This window comes from Hemicordylus capensis, chromosome 2 (genome assembly GCF_027244095.1).
Source record: "Hemicordylus capensis ecotype Gifberg chromosome 2, rHemCap1.1.pri, whole genome shotgun sequence".
In the NCBI taxonomy this organism is placed as follows: domain Eukaryota; kingdom Metazoa; phylum Chordata; class Lepidosauria; order Squamata; family Cordylidae; genus Hemicordylus; species Hemicordylus capensis.
This window is the reverse complement of record NC_069658.1, coordinates 249566822-249594767: the sequence shown is the minus strand read 5'-3', so window position 1 is coordinate 249594767 and position 27946 is coordinate 249566822. Positions and strand designations below refer to the sequence as shown.

Genomic DNA, 27946 nt, shown 5'->3' with positions numbered 1-27946 from the left:
AGGTAGAATATATTACCATTTTGTAATGTTTGGTGGGCCATAACTCAGTATGTACCAAGTAAAGATGTGCCTGTTGCCACTAAGGTAAATGAGCCGAAGGCTTACAAAATCAATGAAGTTTATTTATCAGACAGAAAAGAATAAGAATTAAAAAAAAAAAAAAACATAGCCAAGGAGCAGTAAAACTCGGGTAATTTAATAAAAACCAAGAGGATTATATAGGTCATAGGCTAGGAACACTACTCCAAGTCCCCATAGATCATTATCTCACTTAGCTACAGGCAAGTTCTCTAGCGCTAGTTATTTCCCTAGTCTAGGACAAAAAGGAAGTCCCACATAGCAGCAGGCAATAGCTTGATCATCTTCGGCCTTCTTTTTGCACGGACAGCCAGATGAGCCCAGGTAATGTTGGCCAATCCGTGGCCACTTCAGAATTCAGGGCCAGGTGGAGAAGGGACAGAAGAGGGGGCACATCTTCCTTCATCACACACATTACATAACCCATGATACAGGCGTTCCATGCTGAGCCCATAGTGTGGAGGCCTTATTGGTGCAGCCACCTCCCATTTTCTTGAAGGGAAACATACGAAGCCACCTTATAATAAGTCAGAGCATTGGTCCAACTAACTGAGTGGTATCTGCACTGACTGGCAGCAGCTCTCCAGGGTGTCTGCTCTGCACTGGTTGGCAGCAGCTCTCCAAGTTTTTAGACAAGGGTCTTTCCCAGCCTGACCTGGAGATGCCTATGGTTGAACCTAGAACCTTCTGCATGCAAAGCAGCTGCTCTCCCATTGAACAGTGGATGCTCCTGATCAATGTACAAAGTGCCCTTGTATCAAGTCTGAGCAGTGCCCCATCTAGCCTGGTGTTGTCTGCTCTGACTGGCAGCAGCTCTCCAAGTGCTCAGGTGGGGAACCCTGTCCCAGCACCTGCTACCTGAACCCCTTTTAATTGGACAGGCCATGGTTTGAAGTTTGAACCCAGGACCTTCTGCATGAATGGTGGTGGTGGTGGTGGTGGTGGTAGGAATCAAATGAACTAGGCCTCTAAGCAGGGTTGCTGCATGATGTGTGTGTGTGTGTGTGTGGGGTTAATGGCCAGCTGTTGTGTCACAGCAAGATGGTCATTGGCTGGGTAAGCATGTGAATGATTCCTCCCTCCCTAGGTGCAGATGAAGGGAATATGAAGAACTGCCCCCCCACCCCTGCCCCGCCCCCCACTCTCTCTGTATTAATTTTTCAGACTGCACAATGCATAGAAAAACTGTAACAAGACACGGTTTGGTATCACAGCCTGGGGGAAAACAAAAACCGTAATCTTCAGTGTGTATACCCTTCTGTGATTAACAATGGGGTGAATCATAGAATTGTAGAGTTGAAAGGGATCTTGGAGATCTTCTAGTCCAACCAAAGCAGAAATCTGCTGTAGGCTGTCAGAGAGCTGTCCTGCCTCACAGATCCAGCCTCTCTTTGAAAACTTCCAGTGCGGGAGAACCCACCACTGTGCAAAGCAGCCTGTTCCAGTGTTGAGTAGCTCTTATGATTACCAAATTCCTCCCAATGTCTAGCTGGGATCACTTATTAATTATTGCTGTTCGGTGGCTTGTTTGTTTTTTAATGTAGCACCATCCATGGACATGGTGCTTGAAAGCGAAACAACTACAAAAAAAGTTATCTGCCCTGAGGAGGTTACAATTAAAAATTTGATACAGGGAAGGCAAGAGGGAAGCAAGGAATATGGATGGGATGGTAAGCAGGGGAAGGATGTGTGTTCAGTGGGATTGCAGGTCAATCTGGGGTATGTTTACTCAAAAGTACGTCCCACTGAGTTCCACAGAGCTTGCTCCCAAGCAAGTGCGCATAGGATTGCAGCCTTAGTTCCAGTAGGAAATAGGATCCCAAAACTTAGGCCTCCAGGTGCTGGTGGACTACAACTCCCATCATTCCCCATCACAACTGTCTCTGGCCATTGTAGCAGGGGTGATGGAAGCTGGAGTCCAACAAAATCTGATTGGGAATCCCTGAAATAAGTATGGGGCTAAATGCATTGTGCCAAAGGTACAAGATATTTTAAAAGGAAGGTTGTGTGATGGGGTTTTCAGAGGGGCATTGTCATGAAGGTGTCTGGGAAGGGACTGCCAGCAGAAGAGGCAGCAAGGGAGGAAGGGCGGGGTGTTTTTTTCGGAGGGAGCAGGAGATCTCTCGGTGGCTGAGCACGGTGGAGTTGGAAGAGAAACAGGTGCAGGCAGAGATGTTATCGATGTAGGGGTGGAAACAAGGCGGGGGAAGCAAGGGCACAGAAGGCTTTGTAGGGAAGGACAAGAAGTTTTTTCTGGATTAGGGAGTAGGCAGAAAGCCAATGCAGGGATTTTTAAAGGGCATCTTTGATCAGAGTGACAAGAGAGGTGAATGGTTTTGTGGTTGAGTTACACATGGATTAGTTATGCCTTAGTGCAGGCCTGCTCAACTTTGCCCCCCCCAGCTGTGGTTATGGGAATTGTAGGCCAACATCTGCAGGAGGGCCAAAGTTGAATAGCCCTGCCTTAGCGGTAAGAGAGCCTGACTGACAGTAAGGATGCAGTGGTGCAGTGAGAGGAGCAGGCTAACAGCACTTCCCAACTAACTGCACCGGTTCAGTGTGAAGTGGCATGTTTTTATGCCCTCCCCCAGGAAATCCTCTGAGCCACCCAAAAACATGTCCCTGAGGGCCACACAGCCCACAGGGACATATATTAATGTGGCACAGTGGGCTTCCTGGAGAAAGCAAGGTTGTAAAACAATGGCCCCTTGTTGGGAACTGCTGTTAGCCTGCTCCTCTTGCGGCACTGGTGCTTCTTTGCTCAGTATGTCAGGCACTGTGTATTAACTCTTTCTTTGTCAATCAAATGCATATCACTGGACCACTAAAATTCTAGGCTTAAAAAAAAAATTAACCCCATGAGACTGAAGTCAGCTTACACTTGACCAGTGTTCTCTGTAACAGGGATTCCCAGAAGTTGATTACAACTCCCATAATCCCCAGACAAAGGCCATTGCAGCTAGGGATGCTGGGAGTTGTAGTCAACAACATCTGGGATTCTGTTACAGGGAACACTGCTCTTGACCTATGATGAATGTCTTTCAGCCTATGATGAGAGCGAGTATCCATGCTTTGTCCACAGTCTGAGTGCTCATGTGGTGATCTCTCTCGAGTGGATTCTCTTGTGTCTCCTAAGGGATGCTTTGTGACCAAAGCTCTGCCCACAATCAGAGCATTCATACGGTTTCTCTCCCGTGTGAACCCTCCGGTGATTGACCAGGTTAGAGTTTGTACTGAACTTCTGCCCACAATCGGAGCACTGATACGGTTTCTCTCCAGTGTGCACCCTCTTATGATTGACCAGGTTTGAGCTGGTGCTGAAGCTTTTCCCACACTCGGCACATTCAAATGGTTTCTCTCCTGTGTGGGTCCTCTCATGGATCAGGAGTTTGGATCTGCTGATGAAGCTCTTCCGGCAATAATTGCACTTGTGGGTTTCTTCTCCCGCTTGCGTTTTCTTTCCCGTGTGCAGCCGTTCATGTTTCCGAAGGTAGGAGCTAGAGATGAAGCTTTTCCCACACTCAGCGCATTCATAGGGCTTCTCTCCAGTGTGGGTTCGCCGGTGTATAATAAGGTCCGCTTTCTGATTGAAGCTTTTGCCGCATTCCAGGCACTCGTACGGTTTCTCACCCGTGTGGGTCCGGATATGTATGACCAGCTGCGGCCGGTGGACGAAGCTCTGCCCACAGTCGGAGCATTTGTATGGTTTCTCTCCCGTGTGCACTCTCTTGTGTGTGATGAGGTTGGAGCTGGAGGTGAAACTTTTCCCACACATGGGACACTCGTATGGTTTCTCTCCTGTGTGGGTTCTCTCATGGACGATCAGAGATGCTTTGTCACTGAAACTTCTGCCACAGTCGGAGCATGTATACGGCTTCTCACCTGTGTGGATTCTCATGTGTTTCATCAGGTTACAGTTTGTGCTGAAGCATTTGCCACACTCTGAGCATTTATAGGGTTTCTCACCAGTGTGGGTCCTCTCGTGTATTATCATGTGTGCACTGTTATTGGAGATCTTCCCACAATATGTACACGTATGCAGCTTTTGCATTTTCTGGTTCCGAGGAAAGTCCAGGCTCCGACGCAGGACGCTTCCCCAGTTGGGGCCGGTCTTTTTTCTCTTCGCCTTGTGGCTTCCTTCTGGGAAGGTCCTGTCTTGAAAACCTCGGCCACTTTCATCACAGAGGAAACTTGGCTTGGCTGTCTGGTTCTCTTGGCGGCTTCCTGGGCTCTGCTGATTTCCAGGCATCTCTTCCAATTCACAAACCTGGAAAAATTTCCCGTTGAGTCTTGCCAGCGACAGACCACTGATGCCCACCTGTGGATGCCTTTCAAACTTAAAAGTCTCCTCCCCGTTCTCATATGCTTGATCATTGCCTAGGGGGAGAACCAGAGAATTATAATATCAGAGTTTAATTCCACACTTAGGGCAGAAAGCCCATGAGAGAGAAGCCCTATTTTACAATTTAAAAAATTGTAGCTGGGTATGATGGGAGCTGGAGTTCAGCATCCTCTGGTGTACCACAGGTTGGGAACCCCTGCCCTATTCAGACATATGCATGTGTTTTCAGGTGTCTGCACACTAATATGCATTTTTGTCTGAATTATTGTAGTGCCTTTCATTTGAAAATGATCCCTGAAATGCAAAATACAGATAGGGCATATACCACTATACCCCTGTTCAACATGTGAATAACTGTACCCGTGTACAGATCTGGGCCTGTACACATTGTTCACTCATTCTGGGATGGATAGAAGGAAGTATTCTCTGTAACAGAGGTGGGCAGACAAGACTTCTGGGAGCATTTGAATGTTTGAGTACTGAACATAATGTGTGGCTAGGGCCAGAGCGAGAGAAAGGGAGCCTCTATACCAGGCCTGCTCAACTTAGGCCTCCAGCTGTTTTTGGACTACAGTTCCCATAATCCCCAGCCATAGTGGCCAATAGCCAGGGATTATGGGAGTTGTAAGCCAACATCTGCAGGAGGGCCGAAGTTGAGCAGCCCCCATCTATACAGAGAATAGATCAACCCATAGGAAGTAACCAACCCACAGAAGCATGATCTATACCAGGCCTGCTCAACTTCGGCCCTCCTGCAGATGTTGGCCTACAATTCCCATAATTCCTGGCTATTGGCTGCTGTGGCTGAGAATTATGGGAGTTGTAGTCCAAAAACAGCTGGGGGCCTAAGTTGAGCAGGCCTGATCTATACAGAGAATAGAAGCAACCCATAGGAAGTAACCAGCTCAAAAGAGATGTTACGGACATTTCCTTTTCCTTGCAATAATTAAAATAATGTTGCATGTGCATGCCTGCCTGCCTACACACACACACCATTGTTTTGCTTAACATCCAGCCTTCTGGAGAACTCGAAAGCTTGCTCACAACTTTGTGTTGGTCCCAATAAATCTATTACCTTATTCTGACTTCTTGATTTTTTTCCTAATGGACCGACATGGCTACCTACAATTTTTCTGCAAGCTTAAGGATGAGAAATTGAAAGAAAAAGTGACAGAGTGTGGCAGAAAGGAAGCATTAAAAAGTTTAAATCAGCCACAGTGATCTGAGCAGCCCAATTCCAATCCCTCGCCCCCGCTCTCTTTTGCCAAAAGAGGGGATGGATCAAGGTTGGTGCCCAAGGTCATTAATGAACTGGATGTGAGATTAAAAAAACCTGAAATTTAATCAAGGCAAGGCAAAAATGCACTTGATCAGCCAGACTGCTGATATGTTACAATCATCAAGGATGATGGGAGTTGTAGTCCATCAATAGCTGGGGACCCAAGGTTGGGAAGCTCTGGACAGCCCTCTCCTTGATGAAAGAGGAAGAAAAAACAGCTGTAGAGCCTGGGAGTGCTTCTGCCCAGCTTAGGCCGGTGTGCCAATCACTTGGGGAAGGTGAACGGGCCCATTGTCACACATGCCTCACTTAGACGGAGGCTGGATGGCAGCAGCTTGCTCTCCAAGCGTCCAGAAACATCAGCTAGTGCAAAATGCAGCTGCTAAAGTCTCTTTCCACTGGCCACAGCAACAATACATGCTCTGCTTCATAGAGCAAGGCCCAATTCATTGGGTCAAGAGCTACTGGTAGCTCTTGGGCTTATCTGAAGTAGCTCTCCAGGCTCTGGGGCCTGTTTCTTCCTCCCTCCCCTTGCAAGCAGTACTGCAAACCTGATTGGCTGGCTAAGAGGAGGCATGGCAGTGCCCTTCTTAATCTCTCCCTTTTCAACAATGAGGGTTGCTTTTACTTTCTCTACCAGTCTTTCTCTCCTGTAGCTACCCCACAAAGGTTCTCTTGTCCCCTCCCATCCTACAGCAAAATTCTCCCATAATTCAGGGCTTCTGCTGTTTAAAACCCCTAATTCTACCAACATAAATTTTTGTACAAGCTGCCAGTTTGTGACTAGCTTCACCTCTCAAAATTGCTGTTACATACAGGCAGTTCCCATGGTTCCAACCAAAAGCTCCCAGAAATCTTGTCTACCCACCTCTGGTTCAGAGAATACTTCATCATAGGAACACAGGAAGTTGCCATATACTGAGTCAGACCATTGGTCTATCTAGCTCAGTATTGTCTCCAGACTGGCAGTGGTTTCTCCAAGGTTGCAGGCAGGAATCTCTCTCAGCCCTATCTTGGAGAAGCCAGGGAGGGAACTTGAAACCTTCAGCGGCTTCATCCCCTGAGGGGAATATCTTACAGTGCTCACACTTATAGTCTCCCATTCATATACAACTAGGGCAGACTCTGCTTAGCTAAGGGGACAAGTCACGCTTGCTACCACAAGACCATATTTGCATCTCTTGACAAAATGTATGTATCGTATGTTTTTTAACTTTTGTAAACCACCATGGGATTGTTTTTAATGAAAGGCGGTATATAAATTTAACAATCAAGAAAGAAAGAAAGAAAGAAAGAAAGAAAGAAAGAAAGAAAGAAAGAAAGAAAGAAAAGCTCTCCAAACCATCCCTATCCAAACCAGAATAGAGTTTACTCAGTTTTGGGTTGCCCTGCCAAAATGGACTGATACTTGGTTTAAAACTTCCAGGCAATAAAAATGACCTAGAGAATGTTTTGGCAATGGACTGGTGGTACCCCAAAGATTCAGGATTTCTATCTGCAGATGAATCCCAGCATTTCAGGCAGCAGAGGGAGAGAGATCATGCTTAGGCTGGAACTTTCTGAGAAACCTTTCCACATCTAAAGAGCCAGGCCTCAATTCTTACCCAGAAAGCTGACCTCCTCATCGCTCTCTTCTTCGGCCTCCGCTGAGAGCTGCATGTTCACTGCTTCTGAGGGATCCCTTTCTGACTTGGGAGAATTAACAGCCGCATCTTCCAAAGGCCAGGAGATCTGAAACCGAAACAGGGACGCAGTTCAGAGCATACTGAGAAGCTTGAATGCTAGAAATACCAGCTAAGTTAATAATAAAGGTTTTTACAATTGTGAGCCCATTGGGGACAGGATGATTAACATTTAGAACAAGTTGTTTTACATAGAATTCATGGAGCCTACTTTCAGCTTCTTGTAAAATGGTGACATGGCGGGAAAGGGTTTTTCCCTTTAAATTCGAAGCGACGTCAAAACAGATTGTGAGGAGCTCCAAAAGGATCTCTCCAAACTGGGTGAGTGTGCAAAAATTGGCAAATGCAGTTCAATGTGGGCAAGTGTAAAGTGATGCACATTGGGATGGAAAACCCCAACTTCAAGTATATGCTGATGGGATCTGAGCTATCGGTGATTGACCAGGAGAGGGATCTTGGGGTCATGGTGGACAGCTCGTTGAAAGTGTGGACTCAACGTGCAGCAGCTGTGAAAAAGACCAAGTCCATGCTAGGGATCATTAGGAAGGGGATTGAAACTAAAACTGCTAATATTCTAATGCCCTGATACAAAACTATGGTGCGGCTACACTTGTTGTATTGCATACAATTCTGGTCACCACATCTAAAAAAGTACATTGTAGAACTGGAAAAGGTGCAGAAGAGGGCAACCAAGATGATCAGGGGCCTAGAGCACCTTTCTTATGAGGCGAGGCTACAACACCTGGGGCTATTTAGTTTAGAAAAAAGACAACTGTGGGAAGACATGATAGAGGTCTATAAAATCATGCATGGTGTGGAGAAAGTGGAGAGAGAGAAATTCTTCTCCCTCTCACATAACGATAGAACCAGGGGTTTCATGCCATGAAATTGATTGCCAGGAAATTTAGGACCAGCAAACAGAGGTAGTTTTTCACTCAACGCATAATCAACTTGTGGAATTCTCTGCCACAAGATGTGGTGACAGCCAACAACCTGGATGGCTTTAAGAGGGGTTTGCGTAACTTCATGGAGGAGAAGTCTATCAATGGCAACTAGTTGGAAGGCTATAGGCCACCTCCAGCCTCAAAGGCAGGATGCCTCTGAGTACCAGTTGCAGGGGAGTGACAGCAGGAGAGAGGGCATACCCTCAACTCCTACCTGTGGCTTCCAGAGACATCTGGTGGGCCACTGTGTGAAACAGGATGCTAGGGATGTGCCCGGACTGGTCCGGAGGCCATTCTAAAGGCCTCTGGACCGGTCCGGACCTGGGCGGTTTGGTTTGGGTGGGTGGTTGCTTTAAGATTGGGGGGAGGGTTTACTTACCCCTCCTGCCGCTTTCCTGCTCTGGCGCCCGTAATTTTAGTAGTAATTGGGGCAGCAGGATACCTCCCTGCTGCTCCTTCCCCCCTTTCACTATGAAAAGCTCCCAGGAGTCCTCTGCGTGTGCGTGTGCACGCACGTCACAGAGACGTTAAGCACGCGCACAACGTGTGCACGCGCAGGGGACTCCTGGGAGCTTTTCATAGTGAAAGGGGCAGCATGGAGGTATCCTGCCGCCCCAATTACTACTAAAATTACGGGCGCCAGAGCAGGAAAGCGGCGGGGTGGTGGTGGTGGTAAGTAAACCCTCCCCCCGCTCTTAAAGCAACCCCCCACCCCAGTGCCGGACTGCAGTTTGGCGGTTCCGTGCACACTCCTACAGGATGCTGGACTAGACGGGCCTTGTGCCTGATCCCGCAGGGCTGTTCTTATGTTCTTAAAACCTAGGACCCACAAGCAGTGGCAGAGCGGGACCGCTGGTGGCTTGTGTGCGGCCGCCGCTGCAGCCCCGCTGACCCCACCCCCGCGTCTGACGTCAGATGCAGATGCCTTGAGGCTCCGTTCAGCCCAGAGACTCAGAGGGGAGAGTTGCCCTTTAACTGCCGAAGGGGCCGTGCAGCCCCTTCAGCAGCTACTTAGGCGTTTGCAGCGCGCAGCCAAGAGTGACTTTTCCTTGCCTTTGCAGGGAAGAGCCGCTCCTGGCTGGTTGTGTGAACACAGTGCCAGCCTTAGTTTAGCTCCTGAAGGGGCCACGCGGCCCCCGCTCGGGAGCTAAACTACCGCCCCCGCGTCTGACGTTAGACCCAGGGGGCGTGTCGGAGCCTGATTGGTTGGCCCCTGATTGGTTGGCGGCCCAGGTTCTTTGAACCCGTTGGCCCAATGGTGGCTCCGCCCCTGCCCCCAAGGTACAGAGGAAGCTGCCTTATACCGAGTCAGACCCTTGGTTCACTTAGTTTAGTATTATCTACACTGACTCTCCAAAGCATTGGTTCCCAACCAGGGTTCCTCCAGATGTTGCTGAACTTCAACTCCCAGTATCTCCAGCCACAATAAATTGTAGCTGGGGATGCTAGGAGTTGTAGTTCAGCCACATCTGGAGGAACCCTGGTTGGGAACTGCTGCTCCAGAGTGTCAAACAGGGGTCTTTCCCTTACCTGAAGATGCCAGTGTGGTGTAGTGGTTAGAGTGCTGGACTAGGACCGGGGAGACCCGAGTTCAAATCCCCATTCAGCCATGAAACTAGCTGGGTGACTCTGGGCCAGTCACTTCTCTCTCAGCCTAACCTACTTCACAGGGTTGTTGTGAAAGAGAAACGAAAGTATGTAGTGCACAGCTCTGGGCTCCTTGGAGGAAGAGTGGGATATAAATGTAATAATAATAACAACAACAACAACAACAACAACTATTATGATTATTCAATAAAAGTTGAAGAAAATGAAGATGTAAAAATATTATGGGACTTCCGACTACAAACAGACAAACACCAGATATAACTGTAGTTGAGAAGAAAGAAAAACAAGTTAAAATAATTGACATAGCAATACCAGGGGATAGCAGAATAGAAGAAAAAGAAATCACAAAATACAAAGATCTACAAATTGAAATTGAAAGGCTGTGGCAGAAAACGACCCAAATAATCCCAGTGTTAATTGGCGCCCTGGGTGCAGTTCCAAAAGACCTTGAAGAGCACCTCAACAGCATAGGGGCCACAGAAATCACCATCAGCCAGTTACAAAAAGCAACTTTACTGGGAACAGCCTATATTCTGCGACGATATCTATAACAACAGCAATAACACTGACAATAAAATTCAGCCATCCCAAGTCCTTGGGAAGGACTCGATGTCTGGATAAAACAAACCAGTCAATAACACCTGTCTGACTGTGTAAATAAATAATAATAATGATGCCAAGGATTGAACCTGGGACCTTCTACATGCAAAGCAAAGCTCCATTCTCAGTTTAGTACAGGGAGTGGGACAGCAACCGTCCCTGTTCATCCCAGCATAGCTTCACTCCTAGCGCATTTACTGGCATTTCCCATGTGAGCTTATAGATTGTGAGCTCCTTTTGGACAGAAAACCCTCTCCCAATTCCTTTGCCTACCTAAACCTCTTGGAGAACGTTTTTGTTCTCAGAGCAGCATATCAATATCCTATTTCCAAAAGGAAAAGATAAAATAAAATCTGAATATGAAGTAAGACCCAAGTGACAACAGAAAGTCCTGTCTGGGTTGCTAACTTTTGTTTTTTCACCATACTCAGTCACAGGTGACACATGCACACCAGGGATATACTCCAAAATTTTGTGGCGGATCCAGACTTGTTCTGAGTAGTAATAAAGCATCCCTGCCTCTCTGGGAATGACTAGAGTGAAAGGCACTGACCCTTTCTTCCAGTCCTTCAGCCTCCTGCAACCGCAGCAAGAAATCTTCAGCCAGGGCCACCGCCTGAGCGCAGGTCTCTGGACCACATTCCTTGACCCAGCTCTGCATCTCCTGGGGCAGGATGATCAGAAACTGCTCCAGGACCAGCAGCTCCAGGATCTGCTCTTTGGTGTGCCTCTCCGGCTTCAGCCACTGATAGCAAAGCTCTCGGAGTTGAATGAAGACCTCTCGGGGCCCCTCAGCCTCCTCGTAGCAGAGCTGCCTGAAGCGCTGGCGCTCTGCCTCCAAGCTGACCGTCTCGTCCTCATCCAGGATCTCCTCCTTCACTTTTACGGAAGAAATCAGGCTGTCACAACCTTCCCGAGCTTTCCCATCGAGACCTGGCAGGGTTTGGGTGACACACACTCTTCTACGCCGTTGGCTTGCATCAGCTGCTCCCTTAGAGGAGGTCTGGATTTCCTTCAGGCCATCTCCAGGCTGGGCCCGAGGCACCTCGGGAGTTTTCCATCTGGAGAGAGGCGACTGCATGGTCTTCAGGAAGTCTTGCCATTGGGCATCCCAGTGTGGGTGCAGCCCCTCATCAGGCTCCTGCTTAATCTGACCCGGATCTGCCCCAATCAGGAACTCTCTGGTGGTCCCAACGTGGGCATGTTTTCCTCCTGTCTCCACTCTCTCCGTTTGGACAGGTCTGGCTGGGCCCTCTTGCTCCATATTCACTCCTGCCTACAGGAAAGCAGATTTGGCATTAATCAGCACCAAGCAAAACCAGCGTGAATCAACATCACTTCTATATTTAAAAAACCATTTTAAAAAAATTATTTAAATATAAAATCTTGTATGTATGGCTTTAAAAAAATTGCCTGGCTGAAATAAAATCTGTACTCATCTATGTTAACTCGGCCCTATATTAAAACAGAATAGGGGCATTAAAGGCTGATGTTTTCAACACAGAGAAAGATAATAAGGGGTCTGGATAGCAAGTCCTCTTAGGAACAATTGAGGAAGCTGGGTGTGTTTAGACAGACGAAGGGGAAATAGGATAGCCACCCAGCTATCTGAAGGGCAAAAGCTGTAACCCAGGGGGTGCTGCAGACTTGTTAACTGTTGTTCCAAAAGACATTCAGGCTAGACATTAGGAGGAATAACCCTATGGGTTGTTCAACAGTGGGAAGAGCCTGCCTCATGCAGTGGTAGGCTCTGCTTTGCTGGAGGTTTTCAGACAGAGGCTGGATGGCCATCTCTCTGGGATGCTATAGCACAGGGCTGCTCAGCTTAGGCCCTCCTACAGATGTTGGCCTACAACTCCCACAATCCCTGGCTACTGTCCACTGTGGCTGGGGCCTCAACTGAGCAGGCCTACAGGTCCCCGTTCCGAGCAGGGGGTCAGACTAGAGGACCTCCAAGGTCCTGACCACCAATTCTAAAACACTATGCTTTAATTGGAGATACCAGGCATTTAACCCAGAACCTTCTGCTGCAAAGCATATGCTCTGCCCTTCAGCTATGCCCCTCACCCCTCAAATCTTGGGCATCTCCAGATTTTTCTCCTGTCACATTTGTCTATCAGCAGTTATTAATCATAAGAGAGAAGAATGGAACGTCAATGTTCACAGGCACTGTGCACCTCTCAGCATATGATTTGCTGAGAGACACTGAACAGGGGAGACGGCTGCCTTAGTGCCTTGCTTGTGGACTGCCCAGAAGCATTCCGCTGGCCCTTGTTAGAAACAAAAGCTGTTGTCAATGGAGGTTTAGTGCATAGGAAGCAGAGGAAGCCGCTTTCTACTGAGTCAGACTGTTGGTCCATCTAGCTCAGGGTTTTCTGTACTGACTGGCAGCTGACTCCAAGATTTCAGGCAGGAGTCTTTCCCAGCCCTACCAGGAGATGCCAGGGACTGAACCTGCGACTTTCTGCACACAAAGCAGAGGCTTTTCCACAGCCCCAGTCGAATCTAGCAAAGCTTCTAGCAACAGATACATTAATGGCACATATGACTATTGGATCCAGAAGATTTGCCACTTCCGCCTGTTGCAGCAAAATCAAGCTACAATAAGTATTCCCACTTTTGGATCCCCCCCAGCTGTTGCTGGATTACAACTCCCACCATCATAAGCCACAATTGTGGCTTGAGAGGATAGGAGTTGTAGTCCAACAACTGGAAACGCAAGGATGGGAACCCTTGGGTTCTTCAATGTCACGTCCATCAGCAGACATCAGCCCACGATAACGAAGAACAGAACCTCCATACTCAGGAACACTACACCTCGGAGGGCCAAATGCCAAAGATATACAGCAGGGGCGGGCTCTTGACTTTGTGTTAATAAACTTCTGGCCGGCTGCTGTTGCAAACACAAAGATGCACCAGTTGGACTTTTGCTCTGATCCTACAATGCAATGCATATGGTCTCAACCTTCCTGAGTACAGCTGTTTGCTGTATCTTCAGAGATCCGGGCCCTCTCTTTACTCGCCCCCTTCCCTACCCACCTTTTACACCTTCAATCCGTTGCTCCTTCCATACATCAGGATCCGGGTCTTCCCCAAATAAACTCACAAGGCCAATATCCACTTCCCAGCTCGCTAGGACAGGAAAGTGCATCCACTATTGATTCCCCCCTTTCTTCTCGTTTCCTGCCTCTCTAAGCATCAGAGCTCGGTTGTACGTTTAACCATTCAGGGACCACGAGGGAGAAGCGTCTGTCTGACTCACTGGTTGGGTTGATTATGCATTGCAGTCATCCTTACACTTTCTAAAGAGAAAGCCAGATACTTCTTGCATTTCATGGCCATTTGTCTATATGTATGTGTATAGGATAACATTCGAGGCACATGATGAAATGGGTTGTCGTCTGCAAAAGCGTAAGCTGTGATGCATTTGTTAGTCTTTGAAGAGTTGAGAGTCAAAGCAAGGCTGCACAACTTAAATGGCCTGGTGGGCTTAAATGACTTGGTGTGCAGGGGCCAACCAAGGTCAATGTTCAATGCATTAATCTGAATTAAAATTACTACAATTATTAACGAAAGCAGGTATTGGTTGCTTGTGGATTTGCATCGAGGGACCCACAATTTAAACCATGGATATTGGTCAGAAAATAGACTCTGCCCCTGTCAATCAGTGGGGCATCTGGTGCATGCTACCCTCAGAAGATAAAAGCCAAGAGGGATGAGGGAGAGTGCCGGTGGGCTCTGGCCCAGAGGTAAGGGACATCTAGCCCAGGCTTCCCCAACCGGCAGCTCTCCAGATGTTGCCGAACTACAATTCCCATCACCCCCAGCTACAACTTATTGTAGCTGGGATGATGGGAATTGTGGTTCAGCAACATCTGGAGGGCTGCAGGTTGGGGAAGCCTGATCTAGCCTCAAGACATGTAGCCAACTGCATTGAGCCATAGCTGCTTGTCATCAGACAGATCAAAATCTCTTCATAGCTCCTGCTGTTGCTGCAGGATATTCCTACCTGAGGGCCAGCAAAAAAGTCCCCGTGGGCTGGATCCAGCCCCTGGGCCTTAGGTCGTGCAGGCCTGGTCTAAAGACTCTTTATAATCATAGACTTTTAGGCTTGGAAGGGAGCTTGAGGTCTTCTAATCCATCCCGCTGCTCAGTGCAGGAAGCTGCTGGCACATCCCTGACACATGGCATGGTAGTGGCTAGAGTGCTGGACTAGGACCAGGGAGACCCGAGTTCAAATCCCCATTCAGCCATGATACTTCCTGGGTGACTCTGGGCCAGTCACTTCTCTCTCAGCCTAACCTACTTCACAGGGTTGTTGTGAGGAGAAACTGAAGTATGTAGTACACCACTCTGGGCTCCTTGGAGGAAGAGTGGGATATAAAATGTAATAATAATAATAATGGTTGTCTAGCTCTGTTTAGAAACCTTAGTGAGGGAGATTCCACCCATGAATGAGGCAGGTTGTTCCACTGTTGAACAGTCCTTACAGTCAATAAATCCTTCCAAATATTTAATCAGTATCTGACTGCTTCCTTATCCCACTTGAACCCTTTGGTTGAAAATTCCTGTCCTTAAGGAACACTAAGTATTCAACTTATTCCACATCAACACTTCTGCCAAAGAAGCCCTGCTTGTCTGTTGTGGATCTCCAATGCACTGCAAAGGATTCTGGGAGGTACATCTCAGTTCATGCAGGGCAGGATCAAGGGTCTCACTATTGTTTCTACTGAAATGAGAGTATAACCTAAAATAGGCTGTGTCAGGGGATGATGGGAGTTGTAGTCCAACAGCAGCCAGGGACCCCAAGTTTGAGAACTCCTGACCTAGGACAAACCTAGTATGTCCCTGCAGCTGCAGACTGCAGGGGAAAATTAGCAGTGGTGAGCAATCTGTCTTTCAGGGAATATTGTCCACCATGTCTGAGTGACATTCTCACCAGAGAACTCTGACAGGAAGGTATTTTCACACATTATTTACTAATTATGCATTTTTATTATTTTAAGCTGGCAAGACAGTAACAGCAGTCAACACTGAAGTTGGGGGAAAGTAAGAGGCTTAAACAACACTCTGAGATAAACAGATACATTCCAAAACAAGTTGTTCTGGTAAGAACTAATCTGATGTAGTCCAACATGTGAGGACCCAAGGCTGAGAATCCCTGTTCTAGAAGAATGATATTGATTATATTCCATTTGCTTACTCTCCAGTTTGCTTTTGTGTGCCTCTGGGTTATTTTGTGATGTGATTCTGATGTTTATTGATTTAATTATTTTGCTAGTCATTTGAATTAATTGTAAGAGGAAGCTGAATTCTTATCAAAACACACAAATAAACAAATAAATGCCTAATTCCTGCGGAACTAGCTGGGGAGGCATCAAACAGCATTTATTTCCTTCATGGTCTGGCTAATTATTACACATGCGAATATCTGGCTAATTATTATACATAGACTTTCAAAACAACATTCATTAATGTGGATAATGGAAACTTCATATTAGCAGAAAGGTTCCCTGATTGGCTATTCACAAGACCTGTCTCAAGCAGTTTCTTTCTGGCTTGTAAGACACTGTATGATTCATGTCACCAAGGGTGGACACCCATTGCCCAATCCTGATGACATTAGATTTTGAAATGGAGGTGGACCTGGGGTTCACTCTCTCTCTCTGTTCTTCTGGATAGCTGTGTTTTTAAAAGTACATACATTGCTGGATTGGTAGCTCAGAAATCATCTTCGACATTCAATGCTTTCTCCTTTTAAACCTTCATGAGACAAAGGAAGTGTGCTTTCTAGTCAGATTTAGAACTACATATTTTCTTTCTACTATTTATATTTCAAATTCCAAATGATCTGATTATATAATTGCACAAATTTGCCTCTGGATTTAAGCACTCTATTTCACCACCCTATATTTAAACATTCTGTTGTTCTACAGGCTGCTGGTAAGTGGGTAATTTGGTTCTACATAGGAAAGTACAGAAAAGTGATAGCAGTGATACCTTTTTAGAATGTAACTAAAGAACCTGATGGAGCACATTTATGAAGTTGATAAATACTCTTGTTTGGTCCTGGATTTCTCACACATATATACATACCAGTCAACATACATATTAAATAAAACTCCAGTTTATGACAGAGAATCCACCATGCAAACATAAAAAGCACATCATATGCTACAAGGGAGCTGTTATAGTATAGTGTAGCACTGCACAACTTTGACCTTACAGCTGTTGTTGGACTACAGGACTACAACTTCCATCATCCCCAGCCACAGTGGTCAGTAGTCAGAAGCTTTGGGAGCTGTAGTCTGAAAATAGCTGGAAGGCCAACATTGTGGAGCCCTGGCATAGTGGCTAAGAGAGTGAGCTGCAAGTCAGGTCTTTTCTGGTTTGAATCTCACCTCCATCATAAACTCACCCTCTCAGCTGCAATATGGGAATAATCATACTCACTCATTACCTTCTTGTAAGATATGAAGCACTTCGCACACTCAGAAAGCACAATACAAATGCTAGGTATTATTACAAATATTTATCTACTGCTTTTCAACAAAAAAGTTCTTGGAGCAATATTGTTGGGCATCTGGTATGCCACTGTGTAGAACAGGATACTGGACTGGATGGGCCTTGGGCCTGATCCAGCAGGGCTGTTCTTACACTCTTATAACAACGCTCACAGTATTTGTAGTTCTTGTATTAAAATATTTAACTATTTTAAAAATAACCAGCTGCCCAGTTAATGCAGGGGTAGGGGCATGATTTTAACCTCCCAAGTCTTTTAATCAATTTATCTATGCAGCCTTTATTATTATAAATAGGTAACACATGAATAAGCACAGCCTTTTCTTTCCATAGTTCTTCCACAGATTATCCTTAGAATTTTAACCCTGTGTCAGTTTTGTGATGTCCAAAGAGATTTCTCATTTTCAGAAGCATCTGATTTCTTGCCTGTGTGTGATATTCTGTGATTTGTAAGGAGATGAATTAACATCTCTTATGAGTTACCAACTCAAGATGAGTATTCAGCACAGCACTGTATGTTTTAACAGCCTCTTTCCTGAGTGGACTCTTTGATGTTTCTGAAGGTCAGAGCTAGAAATGAAACTTTTCCCACACGTGGAGCATTTGTACGGTTTCTCTCCGGTGTGAGTCCTCTCATGTATGACGAGATGTGTTCTCTGACTAAAGCCTTGCCCACAGCATGAGCACTTGTACGGTTTCTCGCCTGTATGGACTCTTTTGTGCATTTTGAGGGTGGTTCTGGTACTAAAGCATTTCCCACACTCAGAACATTCATATGGCTTCTCTCCTGTGTGGGTCCTCTTGTGCGTAATGAGAGATGCTATCTGACTGAAGCTTTTTGCACAATCTGAGCAATGATACGGCTTCTCGCCTGTGTGTATTCTTTTATGTCTTATCAGCTGAGAGCTCATACCAAAGCTTTTCCCACACTCGGAGCAGCCGAACGGTTTCTCTCCCGTATGGGTTCTCTTGTGTGTAACAAGTGAGGACTTCCAGCCAAAACCTTTGCCACATTCAGCGCATTGATAAGGCTTCTCTTCAGGGAGGGCTTCCTTGTGTGTAAGAAGGGAAGTTCCACCGTTGAAGGTTTTCCCACATTGCGTGCATATATACAGTTCGTTTCCTGTTTGGTTTGGAAAGGTAACGCCCTGGCAAAAGTGTTCACAGTCAGCACACTTTATCTTTTTCTTACGCTTGAGAATTCCCTCTTGCGCTGTACTTTCAAGTAAACATTTGCCACCTTCCCCATGAAGCAAGGCCCTTTCCACTGGCATCCTGGGAGGACTCTGCTGGTAGGCTTCTGATGGCTGCTGATTTAAAAGTACTTCTTCCACATCATCATAGAAAAAGTTATTCTCTTTGACTTTTTGCAGTGATGTCTCATTGAGTTCCACTTGCCCACAGTTTAGCAGCTGAAGATGCTCCTCTTCTGACTTATCTTGTGCAATACCTGTGGGTTAAAATTTTTTAAAATTATTATTTATCTTTTTATCTTACTTTTCTACTTTTCCATCACGGAATTCAAGGCAGCACTTATGGATTTCCCAGGCAGTCTCCCATCAAGCCACTGACCAGACCCACAGCTGCTTAGCTTCAGTAAAGTAGCTGCATCATATGCCCTCAAACATATGCCCTATTAGCAATAGCAATAGCAATAGCACTTACATTTATATACCGCTCTATAGCCGAAGCTCTCTAAGCGGTTTACAATGATTTAGCATATTTAGCATATTAGCAGTAGTAACAGTAATAACAGGGATTTATATCAATTATAACCCTCCCTTCTGTGCCAAGATAAACTCAGGGTAGCTTACAACGTTCAAAACACAGGAATAAAAAATAGCATATTAAATAACCAAAACAATAAAAGACAATTTAAAAGCAGCAGTGTGTTAAGTATGTTATATTTTATATCTACGTACACACACATACCACACACCACACACACACACACACCCTATCAGAGTCAAATCTTGAAAATGTCTGCTGGAACAAAACTGTGTTGAAGGTCCATCAAAAAGCAAGCAACGAAGAGGTCAACCATGCCCCTTGTGGAAGAGCATTTCACACCAATAAGTCTCTGTCTCTCATACCTACCTGCCACACACCTGTTCGCAGAGGAAAAGAAACAGGGGTGCCCCTTCCATGGAGCAGGGTGAGGCAGTCACTTCAGGCATGGGTGCAGAGAGGGGCAGAGGGAACAGCGAGCACCAGGCCCCCATCATCGTAGGCACACCCCCCCCCCACTGTTCACTGCCACTAACCTTCCTTGCCCTGCTGATCTCAGATCTTCAGGTGGCAGAAAGAGCCCCAAAGGACATCATCCTCAAAGGCTTTGCAACACTTGGATTCATGCACAGTAACCCTTACCCAGCAAGCTGGCCTCTTCAGCGCTTTCCTGTGTGACCTCCATGTGGCACGGCATCTTCGTGATGTCTGATGGATCCTGTTCCAGCTTGGGAGAGTGAAGAGTCATCTCTTGAAATGCCCCTGGAGCCTGAAACAGGGAGGGACACAGTTGGAGGATTCATGGCATGTGGCAGCTAAGAGACAGGGCTTCAAGTCACCAAGTCCCCTGTTTGAACCCCACCTCTGTCGTGAACTCACTGAGTGGCCTTAGGCAAGTCCCAAGCACTTTGCCACCTCCTACCCAACTGATTGGCACCATGGGGTTAATAATACTGACCACTGAACATGGCTCTTGAAAGATTATAACAATATTGTGTGAGTAGAACATTTTTAGCGCTCGAAAATATCATATAAATATTTTATTATTATTATTATTATTATTATTACATTTATATCCCACTCTTCCTCCAAGAAGCCCAGAGCAGTGTACTACATACTTGAGTGTCTCCTCACAACAACCCTGCGAAGTAGGTTAGGCTGAGAGAGAAGTGACTGGCCAGAGTCACCCAGCAAGTATCATGGCTGAATGGGGATTTGAACTTGGCTCTCCCCGGTCCTAGTCCAGCACTCTAACCACTACACCACGCTGGCTCTCATACTATGTAATACTATGTAAATAATAATACTGGCTGGCATGCGGCACACTCGAATGGAGCCATAAGGCTCTGTTGTGGGGCTGCAGTGAAGCCCCATTCATGACAATGGGGATAAATATGATAACGCGGCTTATGCAGCTGCTGGTTTTTACAAGTGTCAGGGGCAGATCTAACATGGGGCAACTGTCTGGCCAATGGGACTAGGGCTGCTCAATGGGGCCAGGGCCAGGGGGACCGTGCCTGCCCCTGAGCTGCCTGCCCTCCTCACTCATCACTGATGGGAAAGAGCCGGCATGTGGGCTAATGATATCACTGCCCAGTGACACGTGCTAGGTGATGATGTCATTGGCCCATGTGCCAGCTCCTTGCAACCAGCAATGATGTCAAGAGCCTGTTGTTGACTCTTTGCTGCTTCTGAGGAGGGTGAATGATGTCACTGTCTGCGACCAGAGGTTCTCTTACCCTCAGCCCCTGGGGCGCTGGTCCGTGGCCACCTAGGTCCGGGGGTGCTCCAAATATTGGGGGGGGGGCTCCTGTCACCACCCCGCGCCCATCCTGCCAATGCCCTGTGCCCACCCCCGCTGTGTGATTTTTCCATCTCTGACAGCTTTTTAAAAGTCTTTAAAAACACATTTCTTCACCCAGGCTTTAATTAATGTTGTTTTAATGGTGTTAATGCTGTTTTAAAATATTATTTAAAAATTTTTAAACTGTTGTAATGTGTGTGTGTCCCCCCCCCACCCCCCATTTTTGTCTTAACTAATGTTTTGGGCAGTATAAAAATGTTTTAACAAACAAACAAATAAAGAAATAATAAATTTTTTACCATAAATGCAGCCTCCATGTGTGCAGCCAGGGGTGGATGGGGGGTAAGCCAAGCCAAGCAGGCCTTCCCCCATGGGGTGGCAGTGGGCAGAGCGGCTGCTGGGCCTCTCCGTGCGGACCAGTGGCCCTTGAGAACTGCAAGGCGATCCAGCACGCCTGCACAGTAGGAATCGTGCGTCACAAACCCGTGACATCATGGGCTTGCCTTGCTCAGTTCCTATTGCTCAGGCGCACTGGAGCACCTCAAGGGCTGCTGGGCTGGACGGACAGGCCCAGCGGCCACTCCACCCACTGCTACCACACAGGGGGTGGGGAGGCCAGCTCGGCTCGGCCCACCCCCCAAAATAGCAGCTGCAGTTATGGCAGAAATTGGCAGGGCAGGTGTGGGGCAGTGGCAAGGTGGCAGTAGGCTTCTGAGGAGGCTCTCCAGGACATTTTATTTATTATTGTTGTTGTTGTTTACACAGTCAGACAGGTGCTATTGACTGGTTTGTTTTATCCAGACATCAAGTCCTTACCAAGGACCTGGGATGGCTGAATTTTAGTATCAATGTTGTTGTTGTTATAGATATCGTCACAAAATATAGGCTGTTCCCAGTAAAGTTGCTTTTTATAACTGGCTGATGGTGATTTCTGTGGCCCCTATGGTGTTGAGGTGCTCTTCAAGTTGTTTTGGAATTGCACCCAGGGGGCCAATTACTACTGGGATTATTTTGGTCTTTTTCTGCCACAGCCTTTCAATTTCAATTTGTAGATCTCTGTATTTACGTAGTAAATACAAAGTAAAGTTATGTGGTAAAGTAAAGTACGTGGTATTTATGTGGTGGTTACGTGGTAAAGTAAGGTTTACGTGGTAAAGTTATGTGGCAGTAGGTTTCTGAGAAGGCCCTCCAGGACATTTTAATTATTTATTGTTATTGTTGTTGTTGTTGTTTACACAGACAGGAATAACAACAACAACAACAACAACAACTGGAACATCTGCAAAAAATACAAGCTACCTGTAGGCAAAAATTGGTGGGACCATAACATTGAAAAAGTTGTAGAAAATGAAGATGCAAAAATATTATGGGACTTCCGACTGCAAACAGATAAACATCTGCCACACAATACACCAGATATAACTGTCGTCAAGAAGAAAGAAAAATAAGTCAAAATAATTGACATAGCAATACCAGGGGATAGCAGAATAGAAGAAAAAGAAATAGAAAAAATCACCAAATACAAAGATCTACAAATGGAAATTGAAAGGCTGTGGCAGAAAAAGACCAAAATAATCCCAGTGGTTATTGGCGCCCTAGGTGCAATTCCAAAACAACTTGAAGAGCACCTCAACACCATAGGGGCCACAGAAATCACCATCAGCCAATTACAAAAAGCAGCTTTACTGGGAACAGCCTATATTCTGCGACAATATCTATAATAACAGCAACAACATTGAAAATAAAGTTCAGCCATCCCAGGTCCTTGGGAAGGACTTGATGTCTGGCTAAAACAAACCAGTCAATAACACCTGTCTGACTGTGTAAATAAATAATAATAAATTAAAATGCTGCTGTTGTTATTTCATTCATTCATTCATTCATTCGGTTTCTATACCGCCCTTCCAAAAATGGCTCAGTGTGGTTTACACAGAGAAATAAAAAATAAATAATATGGATCCCTGTCCCCCAAGGACTCAACAGTCTAAAAAGAAGCATAAGATAGACACCAGCAACAGTCACTGGAGGTACTGTGCCGGGGGTGGGTAGGGCCAGTTACTCTCCCCCTACTCAATAAAGGGAATCACCACGTTAAAAGGTGCCTCTTTGCCAAGTTAGCAGGGGTTTGAGGCCTGCAAAATTCTTGTTTCTTTAAAAAAAAAACTTAAAAAAACTAAAATATTTGGGGGGAGTGCCTCGCGGCGAAGGCGGGGGGGAGACTCGCAGCAGAGCAGGAGCCTCCGAAGCTCTTCAGTTCCAGGCACCAACATTACCGAGGTGCACCACTGTCTGCAATACATGCTAAGCAGAGACATACTCCTGTGTGTGGGTATTGTGTTGCTGCCAGCGAGGGGAGGGAGGCAAGTGGGTGGTTGCAGATGGTGGGAGGCAGCAGGCAGGCAGGCAGGCCGGCCAAAAAATCTAGCTGTAGGCACCACCCAAGTCGCTACACCAAAGCTGTTGAATTTCAGCCCTCCTAAAGATGTTGGCCTACAATTCCCATCATTCCTGACTGTTGGCCACTGTGGCTAGGGATTGTGAGAGTTTAATTTAATTTAATTTAATTTAATTTATTTAATGGATTTTTATACTGCTCCAAACCAAAGTCTCGAAGTTGTAGAGTTGTAGTCCAAAAGCAGCTGGCGGGCCAAAGTTGAGCAGCCCTGCACTACGCTGATGGCAAGGGCTATCTTTCAGTGTCTCTGCAGTCCCACAACACAGCCTATGGCTCCGAAAGCTTGCCCATCGTGCCAATAATAACAATAATTCAAGTCATAGTGGGAGGTCTCAGACATCATGTGTACCCAGACACATTTGTTCACCAGATATTGTTTTAATTGTGTTTTTAGTAGTTTTAACATTTTACATTTTAATTGTAATGTTTTAATCTTTTTATCTGTTGTTCTGTTGTAAACTGCCCAGAGACTTGTGTTTTGGGCGGTATACAAATGTATTAAAAATAAATATATGAATATGAATATATATTCATATTCATGAATATGAATGAATGAATACACACACACACACACACATTACCCATGGGTGATTTTGTCTAACTGGTTAGTTTGTATGTCTGAACTCATGCCAGTCAAGAAACTGTGGTTTATTTTGGGCAGTCAGACTACAATCTGAACCCAGGGTTTGAAGTGGGCTAGTCACTACTATTATTACTGGTTCATATAATCATGCTAATGTTGGTAATCCGCATTAAATCCAGATTCAAATGACTGTGTAAACCAGGCTTCTCTGTTATATTGGAGAGGCATCACATAGTTAAATGCAAAGGTTTCCACAGCTCTGCTTATCTTTCAGTGAGTCTCCTAGATTGAAACGCTCGTACCTGTTGTTGCCCTCTGTCCACATCTTGCACTCTCAGCAAGAAGTCTTTCGCCAGCGCCACAGCCTGAGCTGAGGTTTCTGGGCCACAATCTCTAACCCAGCTCTGCATTTCCGGTGGCAAGATCACAAAGAACTGCTCCAGGATCACCAGCTCCAGGATCTGCTCCTTGGTGTGTGTCTCTGGTTTCAGCCACTGGTGGCAAAGTTCCTGGAGTTGGTGCAACGCCTCTTGAGGCCCCTCGGCCTCCTGGTAGCAGAACTGCCTGAAGCGACGGCATCGCATCTCCAAGCTGACTGTGTCTTCCTCATCCAGAATCTCTTCCTTCACTTTCACAGAATAATACAGGCCTTCGTCACTTCCATGGGCTCCTGGGCTGTGGCTTGGCAGGGTTTGAGTCACACAGCTTCCTATAGGACATTGACTGGCTTCTTCTTTTATGGAGGCCTGGAATCCCTTAGTATTCTCCTCTGGTGTGGGCTTGGGAATGTGTGGGTGTGTCCATCCTGTGTGAGGAAGTTCCTCTGTCTTCAGGAACTCCTGCCATTGGGCTTCCTGGCCATGTGGAAGTCCTTCCTGTGGTTCTTGCTTAATTTGCTGTGGAGCTGTCGGGGTCAGCAGCTTTCTCACAGCCCCAGTTTGATCAACAGGAAGGTCTTTTCTTCCCACTTCGGGTTCCTCTTTTTGCTTGGGTGCTTTTGGGTCCTGCTTCTCCATGGTTATTCCAGCTCCTGGAATGGAATAGAAATGCAGCGTGATGCAAATTAGGCAGCCTCTCCCTGCCAACAAGCAATATGGCAGAACAGACCCCTCAAAAACCCCCACAAACCTCTGTTATAAAAAACTACTGTCATGGCTCCTGTCCTGCCTCCATTGAACGGGGAGCAGTCAGGCTGGAGGAGTCTGGCCTATCCCCAAGCCCTGTCACCAGAATGGAGCCTGAGCATACCAGCAGGGAGACCCCAGAACTGGCACCAAGCCTGATCCGCCAAATACACTGGCCTCTTCCACAGCAAGGACCTCACACTTCCTCAAGACTACACAATAGTGCCAGCAAGGGACGAGGATGGATTTCATGAAGTGGAGGGAAAGTGCTAGACTCCAGGCCAGAGGGCTGCTGCCCCTTTAAGTCACTCTGCTCTCCAGGTAGGGAGGAGGAGCCTAGGACGGGTAGTCTAAGCCGGGAGGGGGTCCGCTGTGTGGAGATGGCTATGGTAAACCCCTCCTGTATTCTACCAAAGACAACCACAGGCTCTGTGGTCTAATCCAGGGATTCTCAACCTTGGGTCCCCAGATGTTATTGGACTTCAACTCCCATAATCCCCAGCCCCAGTGGCCTTTGGTTAGGGATTATGGGAATTGAAGTCCAATAACATCTGGGGACCCAATATTGAGAATCCCTGGTCTAACTGGCACACTTCACCTTTTCCACCTTGTTGGGACAGGTTGCTCACTAGGACCTCTCCAGGGTGCTGCTTTGCCCTTTTCTTGATGGCAGGGCTGTCCCTTTAAAACTCTCTGCTTTCCAGGCAGGGAAGAGGCAGAGCCTGGGAGGGCTAGCCTGGGAGGCATTTCCTCATTGCAGCTCTGGAGCTCTCCAGGGTGCTGGCCTGGCTTGCCTTGCCTGCTCCTCACTGCAGGACAGAGCAATGGTTCCCCCAGGGCTGCAGAGCCATTCCTAACACATTCCCGACCAAACATTTGCTGAAGGATGGAGGAGGAAGGGCTGCATCTTGGTGACAGAGAACAGCACATAGAAAACCCCAGATTTAACCTCCAACTTCTCTGTTTTAAAAGTGCTCACCTCAGGCAGAAGGGCTGGAAAGTGCCTTCTGCCCAAGACCCTGGAGAGGCCCCGCCTCTCAGCACAGACCATCCTAGATGAGCTGGACCCATGTCTGATTCAGTCTAAGGCTGCCAAAAGCCCGGCTGGTGGGCTCCTCAGAGGCATCTGGTTGCCACCGGTTCGTCTGGTGGTGACGCAGAGGCAGGCCTTCTCTGTAGCTGCTCCTGGGCTATGGAATGCACTCCCGGCAGAAATTCGTAATCTGAGATCATTGCTGTCCTTCAAGAGAGCCCTTAAAACATACTTATTTGGCCTGGCCTTCCAGAGTTTTAAATGATTAATTGTTTTAAATTGTTTTAAACTGTTGCCCTGATTTTCAGGGCTTTTAGCTGTTTCATTGGTTTTATTGTGTTTTAATAGTTTGATTTTAATTGTTAATTTATTTTGTTTTTATCACGTTGTGAAACGCTCTGAGCCTTTTTGGAAGGGCGGTATATAAATCTAATAAATAAATAAATAATAAATCTGGTTGGCCACTGTGCAAAATGGAGTGCTGAATGAGACAATGGTTGTGTCCTGTCTGATCATCACTTTTGTTATTTAAAGGTTGGTTGCAGCAGGGAATCCTTTAAATAATGGTTGCATCCTGCATTCAGACACTCCTCCTTTAGAAATGTAGGAAGCTGACCTATACTGCATCAGATTGCTGGTCCGTCTAGCTCAGTATTTCATTATTTATTTATTTATTTATTTATTTAGCATATTTTTATACGGCCCAAAATGCAAGTTCTCTGGGCGGTTTACAAGACAATAAAAAAAATCAATAAAAAGATTAACATATTCCAACAATTAAAATTCAGAAAGTTAAAACTATTCAAAACACAATTAAAACAATATCTAATTAAAAGCCTGGGTGAACAAATGCATCTTGACTGCCCTTTTAAAAGTTGTAAGAGATGAGGAGGCTCTTATTTCAGCAGGAAGTGTGTTCCAAAGCCTCGGGGCAGCAATGGAGAAGACCCGTCCTTTGTCTTACAGGCCTGCTCAACTTAGGCCCTCCAGCTGGTCTTGGACTACAAATCCCATAATCCCCAGCCACAGTGGTCAGTAACTAGGGATTATAGGAGTTGTAAACCAACATCTGCAGTGGGGAGGGGCGAAGTTGAGCAGCCCCAGTCTACACTGACGGGCAGTGACTCTCCAAGATTTCAAGCAGGCGTCTCTCCCAGCCCTACCTAGGGATCCTTCCAGAGAGTGAACCTGGGGCCTTCTGTATGCAGATCGGCAGCCCCTTTCTATCCTGTCTTCTCTTCTTAGTTTTAGAATGTCCTTGTTCCTGGGCTGCTGGGATCGACCTTACAGCCACCCCCAGATCTGGAGGAGGAGCTGTGTGTTTTCTCTGTAAGCAGCCCTGCTCCTTCTTTTTCTTTTTCTGGCCTCCAATTTCCCGCAAGTTGTGTCATTTCTTTGCATTCCCTCTGCCTCCTTCCGATCTCCACTTTCTCCCAAATCCCCTCTTTTCACTCACCTCCTTCCAGATCACTTCCACCCTTGAAAAGATGCAATCAAAAGCGATCAGTTTAGGCTGCTGAGGCTTCCATCCGGCCAGAGGGGAGGGACAGGAAAAAGAATCCAGCATAATTTAAAAATGTCCGAGCCAGTCTAGGAAGCAGAACTCTGTCAGTTTAACTCTTCCAGCCACTCATGAGGCTGATGTTGGCTCTTGGGTTGCAAGTTCTTCATTTAACACAGAGCTGCATGAGCAGTCCTGAATTTCTGTGCCATTGCAACTCAAAATAAGCTTTCACAAAATAATAGAATGATGGAGTTGGAAGGAATGTTGGTGGTCTTCTAGTCCAACCCCAGTGCTCAGTACAAGAGTATGGTCTAAGAGCACATAACATGGCCACGACTTGGCATGGTCAGTGCCTGAATGGGAGACCTATGATCCCATCACCTTTGGGGATGGGGGCCATAGAAGAGCACCTGCTTTGCATGCAGACGGTCCTAGGTACGTCCCCTCGCATCTCCAGGTAGGCCTGGGAGAGACTCCTGCCTGAAACCTTGGAGAGCCACGGCCAGTCAGTGTAGACAATGAACCAATGGTCTGACTTGAAATAAGGCAACTTCCTTTGTTCCTATGTTCTGCTAAACTCATAACTCTATCAAAAAAGGAAATAAGGGAATCCACAATGGCTCCTACTACTGTAATCATTACATTCCTTTCTAAGCACTC

The 27946-nt window shown here is 46.5% G+C and overlaps 2 protein-coding genes across 2 annotated transcripts; both read right to left on the bottom strand.

Moving 5' to 3' along the window:
* Positions 1–101: 101 nt before the first annotated feature.
* On the bottom strand, positions 102–13708 carry LOC128343052 (zinc finger protein 397-like). The gene is made up of 4 exons (XM_053291483.1): positions 13573–13708; positions 11087–11809; positions 7304–7430; positions 102–4455 (listed from the first exon to the last, which is right to left on the bottom strand). The coding sequence occupies exons 2-4, from the start codon at positions 11795–11797 to the stop codon at positions 3170–3172; spliced, it is 2124 nt and encodes a 707-aa protein (XP_053147458.1). The 5' UTR covers positions 11798–11809; positions 13573–13708; the 3' UTR covers positions 102–3169.
* A 2192-nt stretch (positions 13709–15900) lies between these two features.
* On the bottom strand, positions 15901–27358 carry LOC128343072 (zinc finger protein 397-like). Its single transcript, XM_053291554.1, has 4 exons — positions 27239–27358; positions 23928–24655; positions 19426–19552; positions 15901–18505 (listed from the first exon to the last, which is right to left on the bottom strand). The coding sequence occupies exons 2-4, from the start codon at positions 24639–24641 to the stop codon at positions 17556–17558; spliced, it is 1791 nt and encodes a 596-aa protein (XP_053147529.1). The 5' UTR covers positions 24642–24655; positions 27239–27358; the 3' UTR covers positions 15901–17555.
* Positions 27359–27946: the final 588 nt, after the last annotated feature.